This window comes from Rutilus rutilus (assembly GCF_951802725.1).
Source record: "Rutilus rutilus genome assembly, chromosome: 8".
Classification (NCBI taxonomy): domain Eukaryota; kingdom Metazoa; phylum Chordata; class Actinopteri; order Cypriniformes; family Leuciscidae; genus Rutilus; species Rutilus rutilus.
In genome coordinates, this window is record NC_140222.1 from 34,881,317 (window position 1) to 34,897,052 (window position 15,736).

A 15,736-nucleotide genomic window follows, 5' to 3' on the forward strand; every position below is an offset into this window, starting at 1 on the left:
ATAATAATAATAATATATTTTTTAAATCTTTTCAGATGCCTTTTATGTATAGATTTGATTGCTTTACCCTTGTCCCCCCCCCCAAAAAAAAACTAATTAAATCCATCATAGAAATACTAAAAAATTCATTTTAAGAACTATGGCATTTTAAACAAGTGTTGTTGTTCCACTGAAACTGAAATGATTAAAAATGGTTACCATTAAATGAAATAAAGCTGAAATGAAGTACACTATAAATATTTGATGAAAAACTTCAACTTAAAAACTTAAAAATGTTGCTTTGCCAACTATCTGAAATAAGTATGATGTAGGAAACAGAAATCTAAAAAATGTAATTAAAATACAATTAAATTGTCTACAATTAAAATGAATTTAAAAAAGAAAAATAATTTTTGAAATTAATAAAAAAAAAGAATTTAACTCTGCTTTAAAACTATATTAATCTAAACAAAAAGTGACCATTATAACCCATTTATTTGACATGAAATTACATTTAATATTATGACAGCTGAAATGCATGAAAATGTATTATCTATCTATCTATCTATCTATCTATCTATCTATCTATCTATCTATCTATCTATCTATCTATCTATCTATCTATCTATCTATCTATCTATCTATCTATCTATCTATCTATCGTTCTATCTATCGTTCTATCTATCGTTCTATCTATCGTTCTATTGTTCTATCAAATTGCATAACGCCTACATAACCTTCAGGCTGTAGACTAAACTTAAGCTTCCAGACAAGGCTTTGCCAAGCCAACATTCAAAGTTTCTCTTTACAGAGTGTAATTTATAGTCAAATTTAACTCAATATATGTTGAATGAACAGCTTTGCTTTTGATATCCTCCACCAACCCATTGATACCTTACCAAACCTGGTATTATTTGGCTCATGCTTGTGCCCATCTGTTTGTACTATCCCTGCCATGATGGAACACACCCAAAACCCAATAAAGATGAAGTCCCTGTAAGCTGTTTGGTCACAGCACGTGGCAAACTTGTAGACAAAGGGATAACCCTAGAAGATGTCACATCTAGTCAAACATTTAACAAGAGATCTTTCCTTGAAGCATCACGGTAGATTGCGCAATTAACCACGTACAGTGATATCATTGCAACTCTCTTCAGACTGAAATCCCATTGCACACAATAGCAGCCATGGAGCACAAGGAAGCCGCTCTCATAATTGAACTCATCAACGGATCAGACCATTAATTACAGGATTAATCCACATATCAGAATGTGGATGTCTCTGCATCCAGACGGATCCTACAGGTGAGCAATAAAGGAGTATCACTGACTTCTCGACAAGCTTCCTCAGAAGAATTAACAAATAGGATTAGTGGGCAAGAAAAATCTTCCAAAGAGCCATCTGCTAAGCCGCATGGGGAGACGTCAGCTCAAAGCTACGTGATCGCATCCCTGCATGACAAGGAAAGGATGTACTGACAATGCAGACTAATTAATTCAACTCTATTGATTAGTTTTTGGGGCTGCAAGTAGGGATGCCTAAAATACAGCTGTTCGTAAACTAAAAATTGATGACTTTTTCTCTAAAGTGTGCTGGAATAAGGAATCATTATGCCTGATGTACCTTTTAAATGCATTTGGTGGGCTGTGGTGTTACTATTCTCGTTGACCGGACACTGCTCCATTGATGCAGGTATGTATCTACTCTACAAATGGATCTTGAGGAGTTTTGTGATGCTTGCAATCTTGTGACCATGTATTCTTCGTTCTTCATAAGGTGCTGAAACTCGTGAGGATTATTTAGCAAGTGGATATACAACTTTTTTGGATGCCAATGATGTTTTGAATCGCTCAGTGGTGGCAGGTAAAGGTAAAACATTGAGTTACGTGTCTGGTGAGGGGGAAATGGCTCTCTCCAGACGGAAGAGAGACCTTCTGTTCCCCAATGGAGTTAAACTTTGCTCACATGAGACGGTGAAACAGGCAGTACAGAATCATCTCATCTACTTTCACCTGCGAGGTAAGAACCAGACATTTCTTACTTGCGTTTCTGGGATAGTGGCCAAGAATGGTAATTGTAAAGGTACAGTGTGTTGCAGAAGACTTCTGTAGTGTAAATGGATGCTCTTTGAGATCATTATGTGAGAAAAAATACGGCTCCACTTTTCATCAATATTAATAAACTAAGCCAACCTGACCAATTTCATTAACGTCCAAGTAACCGCATATTTGAACCACGATTTCGAAACGACAGACACACACGCTCTCTTTGTCTCCTTCGTATATATAATCATCCACAAATATTCAGACGCACTCAACACACTTTTCCACATCAATGTTCTTTCTAAAGATCACATATTAGCATTTTGAAGTTAGACGCAATCAAAGTATTAGAGACCACCGCTGAGAATAATGTCTCTCGCTGTTTGCATTAATAGGACCCAGATGACCCTAGTGAATCTAATTACGACAACTCGTGAAACAAGTGTTGCCATTTTACTTAAAGGTTATTCTTGCAGTGTGTCAATGGAAAGTTGATTACATTTAGCCGCGGCAACCTATTATACGGCACTCTGATGCTTTATTACATGTTCAGTGGGGTCCAAAAGTCTGCAACGACTTGTGAATGTGTCTATTTTGCATTTTTATAATTCAATACCATTTTTTATTACAAATGATATAATCACCATAACATTTGAGTGAATAATTGATTTAAAAATAAAAATAAAACATTAATGTGTCCCCACTATATGCTAAAGGAATTATTTCCCCTAAAAATGTAAAAACAAATATTGTGCTTAATACTGTATATAGCGTGCAAGTTACTTGAACTACTTATATGATACTTTTAAAAATGTTTTCACTTTGGTTGTATGGAAACTAAAAGTGGTTTCTTTAGAGTTCCATGGAAAAATTGAAGTCATATGGGTTTTAAACAACATGATGTTGAGTAAATGTCTCCCTTTAAAGCTGATAACGAAAGTGTGGCTGGCAAAGTATCTGAGGTGTCTGTCTAGCACTGTTAGTCAAATGTTGTCAAAATGTGTCGTTCCAGTAGGAAAGGCCAGAATTCCCCATTTCTCCCTCTCATTCTCCTGAAGTCCCCAATGCTACTGAATCACTGTAGACAGTGATCAGATCCTTCGCTCTGCCAGGAAAACTGGTGACCTCTGCCCTCCTACGCACTTGAGTTCTGGTAGTCGTCATACATTTTCGGTATGGCGGGCAGATGTAGGTGGAACATTTCGACTGGAGCCGCAAAATGTCTAGCAAGGGTTAACATCCTCCATCTGCGCATTTAATTTTCCACTTGCTTGGATACATTGAGAAAGTATGCGGCGCATACCGAAAATAGTAATTTTGGTTCACAAACTGAGAAATGAAAGAAAACTTTGTCTGGAACAATTGACGTGTGTGGATAAGAGATGTTTCCATTATGTTAGGTATTGCTTTTTCTTTATTCAATTTTGAAATAAAGAAATAATTCTGTTATTTCTGTCTTCTAAATGAAAGGGGTATCCATTATAAGTGATGTCAATTTCCACTACAGCGGAGTTCATAGCTGGTGTTTTGGCAGATTATTTCTTCTCCACTGTTTATAGTTTCTCTCACTAGATCTTTTCCAAAATCTAGTGAGCTGCCTAACTGTCTGCTGTCTACACTGGCAGGCACTGAAATTGAACCTCATAAGTGAGTGTTCTGGAGCTCACTATATAGACAGCAAATCTACAAAGTGCATTGTTTAATTAGCAAAATGCTCTGGAGATTCAATTTGCGACTGATTCCAGGTTTAGGTTAGCATGTTGCTAAAGCTAATTAACTAATTAACATAAATTGACTGTTTAATACACTATGTATTGATACTTTGTCAAACTGAATTGTACAAATATTCAGAACTAGTCGGAAATAGGTATTCACCCCCAACTTATTTAAGTGTGTGTATGTGTGTTTGCATTGTATGGGTTTGCATGCTTATTGGAATGTGTATATATGTTTGCAATTGTTTCTGTTCCTTAGTGTGCCAGGAAACAGTTTGGGAAGCTTTCAAAATCTTCTGGGATCGTTTACCCGAGAAAGAAGAGTACCAGATCTGGATGAGGAAATGTCAAAACAGTAGTGTTAGCGTGTTTGACATTGGCCGGAGCTTTAGCCAGTCAGCTGAGCACCTTGCTCTGATATCAAGTGTAAGTATCCTTGTCTATGTAATGATACCAAACAAATAATTATCAAATCAACACTGAAAAAAAGAAGAAAACTGACTTTTATGGTATTTTGCAGAGGGTAGGAGCGGCATCGATGACATCAACAAGGTGAGAACTGCTTACAGACATTTACCTTCGTGGAGTACCATGCTAATATCATGGTACATAAATATGATAATATTGTAAGCAAAATACTTTTAATTTCAGGCTTTACATTGTGTTGAATTTCATCACACACAAATTGCAGCCAAACTTTAACAACACATCTCCATATTTACCATAATTATGTGTTAATATAGACAAAAGAAAAAAAAAAAGAACCCACATCACATCCCACTGTTTCCAAAGTAACAGTGTAATCACACAATTCCTATATTTGTCTTATGATAGTGTACCCACCAGCCCATGGCAGCCTGAATGCAGGTAGGACTTCCAGGCAACTAAAGGGCACAAAACAACATAGTGTTAGATAAACTAGTACAGTCCTGCAGCCTAAATATATATAAATGCAAATGCCCAGTGTGGAACTCAGATTGTAACGTATGTAACCGAACCCTAACACTAATTGAATTATCCGAAACACCAATTCTTTCTTTAGCCAGGCAGCTAACACAGCTAATTCTGAGCACACACTGATGCTTTGCAGAAAAAAAAAACACCCATTACTAGTTAAAGTTTAATACAGACCCATGGTTTCAGACTGCAAAAATTGTAACCTTACCTTTAGTCCCTGCTAAAGCCAGTTCACTTTCTGCTAGCTTTAGAGACATAGCACTCCTCATGGTTCAGTTAATTTCCTGAAACGGAAAACTAAACTCATTTGCCAATAAGAAGGTTAGATTTTTAGTTTTGGGGTATGTTACTGACCTTTAAAAGCATGTATAATCTTCTTCTCACAGACATCAGACAACGACTACTGAGCCAACACAAGCAAACGTGGTCACAACCAAACAAGGTCAGTCTAGTTTACAACATTTTTTTGAAACAATATGCTTCTTAAACAATGAATCTGTATGAACATTCCCTGTGTTTATAAATATTTCAAAATAAGTAGTTAAAGCCCAGAAAGTATTATTTCTATTGACTGATTTTGCAGTCTGTTGATTAAAGTTATGCTCTGATTCATCAGTATTGTAAATGTCCGCATGAGACCCTGCAGTCATATCAACAGAGACCTGGTGCTCTCTAGCTCAGGATATACACTGCTCTCAGAATAGACATTAATCCTTTTTAGGTACTCAGTGGTTTGTAATGAAGTAAAGGTATCAGGATCCTCAGACAAAGTTCTGCCATTTAGTCAAGTGTAACTAATTACTTGTGCATGGGCTTAGCCTTAACAATAGGGTACTTGGAGTTTTGCCCTGCAATCCTGAAGATAATTAACGGCATAGAATTTATGGATCCAATTTACAAGATGAAATTCAAAAATGACTCAAACTACCTCTTATGACGTACATTTACTCTGCCACTTCCTCCTTCTCTTTCTTTCTCTTTCCTCACCCAGTCAGTATTCTGATTCCTGAGGCAGTAACAGATTCACAGGATGCCACACCACAGACCATTGCAGACCAAATCTTAATCACCACTATGGCTGCAGAGCTTCAAATGACGCTTGAGCCTGATCTTATCACAGCCTTTGAGGCTTCACCAAGGACAAGCACTAGTTCACCTTTAGAACTCACAAGTAAGGCCACTGGGAAACCTGTTTCAGAAATTGAACTGCAAGTCAAGCTGGATGTTACCGAGGGTCCTGTCAAAACATTGGATGTCACCATTCAACATGAAGAGGTTGACATAGTCTCAGAGTCTAAATTAATGAACACTGATAGAACTCAAGAGGAGTCTACTTCAAGAAAATATGATGATGAAATTCCCATAACCTTTGAGGATTCACTAGGAATAAGCACAACTATTCCTACAGTGGTCACCAGTGATTTTACTGAAGAGCTTTATTCAGAAACAGAGTTGGGACAGGATGCTACTGATAGTCCATTTAAGACAACAGGTGTCTCCTTTCAACATGAAGAGTTTGACATAGTCTCAGAGTCTAAATTAATGAACACTGATAGAGCTCCAGAGGAGTCTACTACGAGAGAGTATGATTATGAGATTCCCACGACTTTTGAGGACTCGTTAGGAATAAGCACTACTATTCCTACAACAGTCACCTACATTAGTGACTCTACTGAAGTGCTTCATTCAGAAACAGAGTTAGGACAGGATGCTACCGATGGTCCGGTTAAGACAGCAGGTGTTACCATTCAACATGAAGTTGATGTTGTCTCTGAGTCTACATTATTGACCACTGATAGAACTCCAGAAGATTCTACTTCAAAAAAATATGAGTATGATATTCCCACAAACTTTGAGAATTCACCTGGGATAAGCACTACAATAATCACCAGTGAATTCACTGAAGAACTTAATTTAGAATCCAAACCGGAGGTGGGACTGGATGCTACTCTTGGTCCGATTAACACAGGAATTATTACCATTCAGCATGAAGAGGTGAACATTGTCTCTGAATCAACATTAATGACCACTGATGTACCTCCAGAATATTCTACTTCCGGAAAATATGAGTATGTTATTCCCACATCCTTTGAGGAAACACTGGGGACAAGCACTAGTTCACCTACTGAACTCACAAATGAGATCACTGTGAAACAGGATGTCACTGAGGGTCTTGTTACGACAGCGGATGTTACCATTCCACATGAAGAGGTTGACATTGTCTCAGAGTCTACATTGATGACCACTGAAAGAAATCCAGAAGATTCTACTTCAGCAAAATATGATAATGATATTCCCACACCTTTTGAGGACTCACTAGGGATAACTATCAATACTCCTACAGGAGTCACCAGTGAATCTACTGAAGAGCTTATTTCAGTAACTAAACTTGACATTGGGCAGGGTCCTGAAGGTCCTGTTAAAACATTAGATGCTACAATTCAGTATGTAGAAGTTGATGTTGTGTCAGAGGTTACATTGATGCCCCCTGGTAGAAATCCGGGTGGTTTCACCTCTGAAAAGTATGAGACTGATCTCCCTACAACCCTTGAGGACTCACCAGGAATAAGTACTAATACCCCTTCAGTAGTTACTAGAGAATACATTGATAATTTTATTTCAGAAACTGAACTAGATGTTGGACAAGGTGTTACTGAAAGTTCTGTTAAATCAGCACTTGTTACCATCCAGCATGTAGATGTTGATGTTATCTCAGAAGCTACAAGGCTGTCCACTGATAGACCTCCGGTAGGTTCTCCTACAGAAATATCTTCTGTTCAGAATGTCTTACCAGAGGAACCAAAGCAGACAGCTCCTACAGAACTGCTAGAGGTTCCCCCCACAAATGGGTTGCCAAAAGCTTTGACAGATAAGGATGTTGTCAAAATCACATATGTGACCACTGTGCCAGAAATGCTTTCACCCTTTACACCCGCATATACATCAACTGAAGTTGCTAGAAATGATACAGTGGAAAACCTACTTGAAGAAACTTATGTTGTATCAACAGAGGACACACTTGAAGACACTGCAACTGTAACATTACTTGACAAAGATGAGGAAGAGACACCCTACGCTAAAGAGGGCAAACCTACACTAGAGATGACAACAGTTGAAAAACGTCCTGATACCGTGACAGGGAGTACTCATGAAGTGTTAAAGGAAACTCATGAGCCTGCAGAGGTCACTCCTGATGCTGAAGAGAATGATTTGGGTAAGGACGAGGACATTATAACTAAGACCCCAGAAGTTACGGCGGTGACAGCTGGAAATATAGCCAAAGTGACGGAGGAAACTACAGAAGCTTCTGATGTGTTTACTGAGAGAGATGCACTTGTGGATGAGGACACAACTGCCATTACAAAATCTGGTGAGATGATGACAGAGGCAACAGATGTTAATGGAGTTAAATTTGAAGACATTGGCACAGACAAAGTAACAGTTCTTGAAAACTCACTTCAAGATTTTGAAGGAGGAAAAAGTGATGCAGATAGACCTCCGGTAGGTTCTCCTACAGAAATATCTCCTGTTCAGAATTTCTTACCAGAGGAACCAATGCAGACAACTCCTACAGAACTGCTAGAGGTTTCCCCCACAAATGGGTTGCCAAAAGCTTTGACAGATAAGGATGTTGTCAAAATCACATATGTGACCACGGTGCCAGAAATGCTCTCACCCTTTACACCTGCATATACATCAACTGAGGTTGCTAGAAATGATACAGTGGAAAACCTACTTGAAGAAACGTCTGTTGTATCAACAGAGGACACACTTGAAGACACTCCAACAGTAACATTACTTGACAAAGATGAGGAAGAGACACCCTACGCTAAAGAGGGCAAACCTACACTAGAGATGACAACAGTTGAAAAACTTCCTGATTCCGTGACAGGGAGTATTCATGAAGTGTTGAAAGACACTCATGAGCCTGCAGAGGTCACTCCTGATGCTGAAGAGAATGATTTGGGTAAGGACGAGGACATTATAACTAAGACCCCAGAAGTTACGGAGGTGACAGCTGGAAATATAGCCAAAGTGACGGAGGAAACTACAGAAGCTTCCGATGTGTTTATTGAGAGAGATGCACTTGTGTATGAGGACACAACTGCCATTGCAAAATCTGGTGAGATGATGACAGAGGCAACAGATGTTACTGGAGTTGAATTTGAAGACATTGGCACAGACAAAGTAACAGTTCTTGAAAACTCACTTCAAGATTTTGAAGGAGGAAAAAGTGATGCAGATAGACCTCCGGTAGGTTCTCCTACAGAAATATCTCCTGTTCAGAATTTCTTACCAGAGGAACCAATGCAGACAACTCCTACAGAACTGCTAGAGGTTCCCCCCACAAATGGGTTGCCAAAAGCTTTCACCGATAAGGATGTTGTCAAAATCACATATGTGACCACTGTGCCAGAAATGCTCTCCCCCTTTACACCTGCATATACATCAACTGAGGTTGCTAGAAATGATACAGTGGAAAACCTACTTGAAGAAACGTCTGTTGTATCAACAGAGGACACACTTGAAGACACTCCAACAGTAACATTACTTGACAAAGATGAGGAAGAGACACCCTACGCTAAAGAGGGCAAACCTACACTAGAGATGACAACAGTTGAAAAACTTCCTGATACCATGACAGGGAGTACTCATGAAGTGTTGAAGGAAACTCATGAGCCTACAGAGGTCACTCCTGATGCTGAAGAGAATGATTTGGGTAAGGACGAGGACATTATAACTAAGACCCCAGAAGTTACGGAGGTGACAGCTGGAAATATAGCCAAAGTGACGGAGGAAACTACCGAAGCTTCCGATGTGTTTACTGAGAGAGCCACACTTATGGGTGAGGACACAACTGCCATTACAAAATCTGGTGAGATGATGACAGAGGCAACAGATGTTACTGGAGTTGAATTTGAAGACACTGACACAGACAAGGTAACAGTTCTTGAAAACTCACTTCAAGATTTTGAGGAAGGAAAAAGTGATGCTACTTTTGAATTAGGGGATGTAACTGAAGCTGCCATCTTTGAGGAATCATCTGAGGAAAGTACTGAAACGTTTTTGGTTAAAGAGAAGTCCACAGAAACTTCTACTAAGTTCACAAGTGTGGCCACAACTGGAATAACACCTAAGGCCACACTTGATACCTCTTTTGAGATTGTTACCCCTGAAACTGACATTGTAGCATTTGTAACCGAAGGCATGGAATATAAGATAGAAGAAACACCTAAAACGGTTGAAGGTGGTGGGGAAACACTTTTTGAAGTTTTTGAAGACCTTACTGTTACTGAGATGGAAAAAGATATACTGACTACTGCCATAAATGAGGACGTACATGAAGTTACAGATCCATCAAAAATTCTAGAGGACACACAAAAAGTTGTGGTGGAAATCAAACATGAAGTCACAGAAAATGTAAATGAGACACCTGAAGTTGCAACAGAGACACCTAAGGTTGTTACAGAAGCTGATGTCATAATAGAGACAACTAATGTCATATCTCAAGCACCTGAAGTTATGGTGAAGACAAATGGAGCCATGTCAGAGACACCTGAAGTCACATCTCAAACACCTTTGTCGATATCCGAACCTTCAGAGGTGCCTGAGATTGTACCTGAAACACCTGACATAAATGTTGTCAAACTGCAACCTGCAGAGGATGACACCCCAACTCCTATCTCGAAAGTGGAGGATATCACTGTTGTACTGAATGACTTGACAACTACTATTCAAAAGACCTTCTCCTCCACATTACAAATCTTGCCACAGGACATTTCCAATGATATTTTAGATGAAAACAACGTGGTGAGCACATTCAATTTATAAATATAACAATTATTTAACTTAAGACTTTGTACATAGCTTGTTTAACTGAGTAATTGTGAGTTCCTCTCAAACTTTTCTTTAAAAAAAAAAAAATATATAGATTGGAAATGAAATAGATGACGTTGTGGTCCGACCCATACGTCCTGTTGGAGACCATATTGTGGAGCTGAGTATTAAGCTAAGAGGTGAAAGCTATGATGATGCTCTGAGAGATCCATCAAGTTACTACTATCAAAATCTATCGGAGCTGTTCATTGAAAAGGTGAGTTGCATCTATAGAGTGACAAGCGAAAACAGTATGTGGGGAATGAAGCATTTAAAGGGGTCCTTAACTGCACTGTTTAATTTTTTTTTATAATATTTCCTGGGGTGCACTAATAATGTTAGTATGATTTTTACATCAAAAATCGTCATAATTTAGAAATAAAAGGTATTTTCCCTACCCTGATTTTAGCCCTCTGATTTTAATGCTCTGTTTGGAGGGGCGTGTCTGCTGTGATTGGCTAACATCTTTGCAAATGAAATAGCTAGTATTATATGTGGAACTCTCTCGAAAACCTTTAGCACAATTTTACTATTACAGCTCTCAAGGTTAACAAATCGTGAAAAGTGTTGATTATAGCATTAAATTTAGATGTATAGCATTATATTTAGATGGTGGCATGAATGGATGCAGTGATTAGCATTGTAGCCTATCACAGACATGTTGAGCGCATGAATGCAGTGATCTCATCAATGCAACTCAATTTCTGCACACTAACAAATGATTTCATCTTAACTAACAGCGCAAACACAATGTAAATAAGAGATTTGTTGATTATAACCAAAGACTATAGATAAAAGGGATTTTGTTGTAACGGTAGTTTTGACGGGAGTCCAGAACTCAGACACTGATAAACTTGTGCTGTTTGATTGACTGCTCCAGCGATTGTAAAGGGAGCGTTCTTTGATTGCTTTCTATATATAATTTAATCAGTTTAAATAACAGATTATTTTCATCCTACTGGGCTTGGTTACAGTAAAAGCTATTTTTGGACTAACAAAGTTTTCAGTTGTGGAACTTGCAGGATATTCTTATAGTATATGTCAAAAGCTATGCAAAAATTTGATTTCTCAGTTCATGACACCTTTAAATGATAAAAATCTATAATCTAATGTTCATGAGGGTTTATATATACTGTATTGTATAGTTATAGCTTATCCTTTCTTTTGTTGAAGATTGAAGAGGTTTTTGAAAAGCTCCCAGGATTCAAGAAAATATTTGTCCTTGAATTCAGGTATGTTTTTTTTAATTATTTTTTTATGGTAATTTACATGAGTTAATTGTGCATACAGATAAAAAAAATTAAAAATAATATATGTTCATTTGTTTATATTCTTTTTTTCTCAATAAAATATCCCAGGCCACAGAAGGACATTGAAGGGTAAGTATCCCAACTTTTATTTGGCTCTGGATCTATATGCATTGTTTTTATAAGTCACAGTTAATCACATATCAAAATGAAGAAAACAGATATTAATATTATTTGGGCTATCACTGTGCAATGTTTTACCCGGACCTGATAAATCCATCTCTCCACCCTGCCATATGACACAGCTGCGTGACCCATATCTCCTCCAAAACATCTGATGAGAAATTCATGTGCCTGAATTTTCCACCCACCAAATGTAGTGTTTTATTAAAGCATTGCTCTGAAATCACGTTCACACTGTTTTCTTGGTAAGGTCATGTGCTTGCAGCCTCATTAGCCTTGCGAAATCAATCGATTGAAAGGTTGGTCATACTCATTTAGGTGTGATATATCTTATGCGCATGTGTCAGTGGGGTATTTTACCTGGCCAATCGCCACCTTAAGTGGGATAAATCGCTGTGCTAAATGCACGCCCAGCTGTCAAGCATGATGGGATTAAATGCTAAATGTCCTCTGCTCTCAAATGTCATCATGGCAAGGTTTCTATGTGGTTTATCAGTGAGGCCTCGGTTAAACCACACAATGGATAACTGCATATTGTGAGCTCCATGAGGCCCCTTAAACTACCTGAGAACAGAGATGTTCTCACTTAATGCCGCATAAAGCTTATTAGCATTTCTGGAATTGAATCCTTGTGGAGATTGTTATGGGAGAGAAAATTAATCTGGTCGTAAACTCATCAGGTTTTCTAACCCTTGTAGAAACATGTGGCAAAAAAAATAAAAAAATCTAGGTCATTCTTTTTTTATTTCCCCTAGTAACCAACAGCTGGCGGCTGAATATTCTGGGAATATTCTTTGGTTGCTAGCTTGATAATAAGGGGCTTTCGCACTGCAGGAACTAGGAACAATTTTAGTTCTAGGAAGGAACTAATTTAACTCCTACTTCAGAATAGGGTCTAAACCAGCACTATAGGAAGTATCTGTGACGTTAGTATACACTTATTGGCCGAACGCATGCAAAACACCAGCACCCGCCATTTTTAAAAAGGCTGTTTAAACACAGATTATAGCCTATATATTTACTACAGAAATTAACTCTACGAACATGGAAAACAGTGATAGACGGGCCTCTTAACCTTTACGCTGAGGAGAAAATCCAACGCAACTTTGAGGGGACCAAGCGAAACATGATTATGTATTTCTGCGCAGCTAGCAACACTGGACATCAATCTAACGGCATACACTAATACATTTTCATTACTGTCTACTTTCTATGTATAACAGTTCTATCTAATAACGTGTAAGACAGATCGTAAACTTAAGTAACATGGAGAATGCGAGCACTGTGTGGCTCTGGCTGGCGTTCTCGATGTCAAAATAAAGGTCTGCCACGCAGTCAAAGTAAAAGACACAACAACAAGCGCAGCTTACAGTACGTCACTTCAGAGTTCCTACTGGTGGTGCGAATGCAACCAGGAAAACGTTCCTAGGGGAACCATTAGTTCTCGGGGAACCACCCTGGTGGCTAGTTCCTAGAACTAAGTTCCTTGAACTACCTGGTGCGAAAGTAATTTTATTTTAGCCACTCTGCTACAAAACATAAACAGCTTAAACTGGCCTAAAGTGTATTTTAGCCTGTCCATACTGGTTAAGTTGGTCTGTTTTGGTGGTTTTAAATATATTTTGGGGACTTTTCAGCTGGTCAGATAGAAAGACAAGCAGGCTGGGAGACTAGTCAGACTGGCTTAACACCAGCTTGGTAGTTCTGGCAGAACAACTAGACCATTTTAAACCAGCTAAAACCAGCAGACCATCTAACGGTTACCTGTAAGCTATTATTTTCATATTTAACTTTACAACTGATGTACAACTGGTTAAATATAACAATCAAATATGACAAAACATCAATGAACAGATAGCTCCACCATGATAAACTCCAACTCCTGCTCTGTAGATTAAGCTGGTAATTTATTTCTAAATGTTGCAGTCATTTCATGCATAACAGCACCAGTCTTGGGGCCGGTTTACACTTAGTAAAGCCTTTGACGAAGCATATTATGTTGTTTTTTTGACAGCAAAGAGTCACTGTTTTCTTTTCATTCCTCAGAGGCCTGGCAGTGGTGGTGCACTACGCTGTGGTTCTTGAGGGTGATGGTGCGGGAATAAGTAACGAGACCATGGATTACATAAACTTGCATTCAAACATGGTTGAGAACTCCTTCACAGATCCCGATGAGCTTCCCACTGTGGTCCACACAATCACAGACTTCCGAAATTACATCACCGAAGCCCTCCACAAGGAGAATTTCATCAGAAACACCACTCTGGATGTGGACCCTGATTCTTTGCAACTGGAAAATGGTAAGTCGTTCTCAAAGAAATTGAGGCACATTGTGGATTCATTATAGGGAACCCAAGACCATTGAATTGAATGCTTCTTACTGAGGTTTCTTATAAACATTTAGGTTCAAGTATGTGTTCTGTCACAGTGGTAAATTGTAGCTGAATGAATCTGAAATGCAGTATGTTGACAATGGTGGGATATCTACTTGGCTGTATTTGGTTTTAACAGAAGTAAGGAACCTTCATGGTTCTTATCTCTGGTTTTGGCAGACTAATCTTGCAGCCCTCAGAGCCAATCTCTCTTGAAGGGACGCCAGTATGGGTATGAACTGTGCTTGAGCAGTTTAAAGTATAATTTGATATGATTTGTCTCTGTTTTGGCTTCACAGTGGAGACATTGCTGCCTTCCAAACCAACCAGCAGACCGCTTGACTCCAGTGACATGATGGTGAGTCAATGGTCATTGGCAGGACCACCCAGTAAACTGGTAACCATGACTGTCCAGTCCAGAATCCCTATTCAGAGCAGCAGTTTAGCAATCAAGTTTTTTTTTTTTCACCTCATTGTACTTTAATCACTTTAAAGTGTGAATGTGAATCCTTCCAAAGCTGTTAAATGAAATATGAGTCACACTAATAGCAATCACATGTAGGTTTTTGTTGTTACATGATAAGAACGATTACCTTGCACATAAATTTGGTTTTCATAGCATGTCATTAAAACAGATTATAGCACAGCAATGGGATAATACGGCAGGTCTGTAAAACTATTCAAGTCAATTTTCCAGCTCAAGTATTCTCTAGACACAAGTATACATGCTATTTTATGAAAATTGTTTAGCTCAGGCACTATGAAATATTGAAAAGAATCTGTTTTTAATCTCAGTGTGACATATATTTATTGCAGAGGCCGAGGAGTCTGTAGTTTAATTAGAAAGACACATTGGATACCAAACATGGCAATAATCTTAGAATTTACTCTCGAGTTTTCCTCTTACATTTGACAAAACTGGCACTTTTTTCAATACCCTTATTAAGTAGATTTACTGTCTTGTTTTGGCTGGAGCTTTATGTCCATGTCTGGATTTGGAAACATGTGTTCTCTCTCTCAGGTTATATTATACTTGCATCCAAAAATGCATGTTAGTTACTAAAAGTCAATGCAAGAAGTTGATGCCTTATCTGATTTATCCTGTTTAAGATGGATATTAGTTTGTGTGATCAGCTGTTAAGGCAAATTAGAAACCTAACTGGTAGGGTGCACAAAACTAGTTCTATATGATATTTTGTAGACAGTCAAGCCATTTGTCCTGTATTAAATGATCAATGGACCTAATTCAAGAAATACGAGCATTACTAGTAATTTCTGTGTAAATTGGTCATGAAACCATTCTTATGTAAATTGTCGCACTGAATTGAATGTGACAGCTTACGTAAGAATGGTTTTACGAATGA

General features: G+C 38.3%; 1 protein-coding gene across 2 annotated transcripts in view; it reads left to right on the top strand.

Annotated features, from left to right (window-relative positions):
• The first annotated feature begins 1,082 nt into the window (after positions 1-1,082).
• impg2b (interphotoreceptor matrix proteoglycan 2b) overlaps positions 1,083-15,736 on the top strand; it is a 29,181-nt gene continuing 14,527 nt past the window's right edge. Inside the window, exons 1-12 of one of the 2 annotated variants that reach the window (XM_084415995.1) lie at positions 1,083-1,671; positions 1,756-1,998; positions 3,996-4,162; positions 4,257-4,288; positions 4,571-4,603; positions 5,080-5,135; positions 5,685-10,504; positions 10,626-10,787; positions 11,744-11,802; positions 11,929-11,949; positions 14,047-14,300; positions 14,672-14,730. In XM_084415995.1, the coding sequence (XP_084272121.1) occupies positions 1,590-1,671; positions 1,756-1,998; positions 3,996-4,162; positions 4,257-4,288; positions 4,571-4,603; positions 5,080-5,135; positions 5,685-10,504; positions 10,626-10,787; positions 11,744-11,802; positions 11,929-11,949; positions 14,047-14,300; positions 14,672-14,730 (5,988 nt within the window). In that variant the 5' untranslated portion in view covers positions 1,083-1,589. Of the gene's footprint in view, positions 1,672-1,755; positions 1,999-3,995; positions 4,163-4,256; positions 4,289-4,570; positions 4,604-5,079; positions 5,136-5,684; positions 10,505-10,625; positions 10,788-11,743; positions 11,803-11,928; positions 11,950-14,046; positions 14,301-14,671; positions 14,731-15,736 lie in introns of those variants that run through there. The other variant, XM_084415996.1, reaches the window with a different exon arrangement.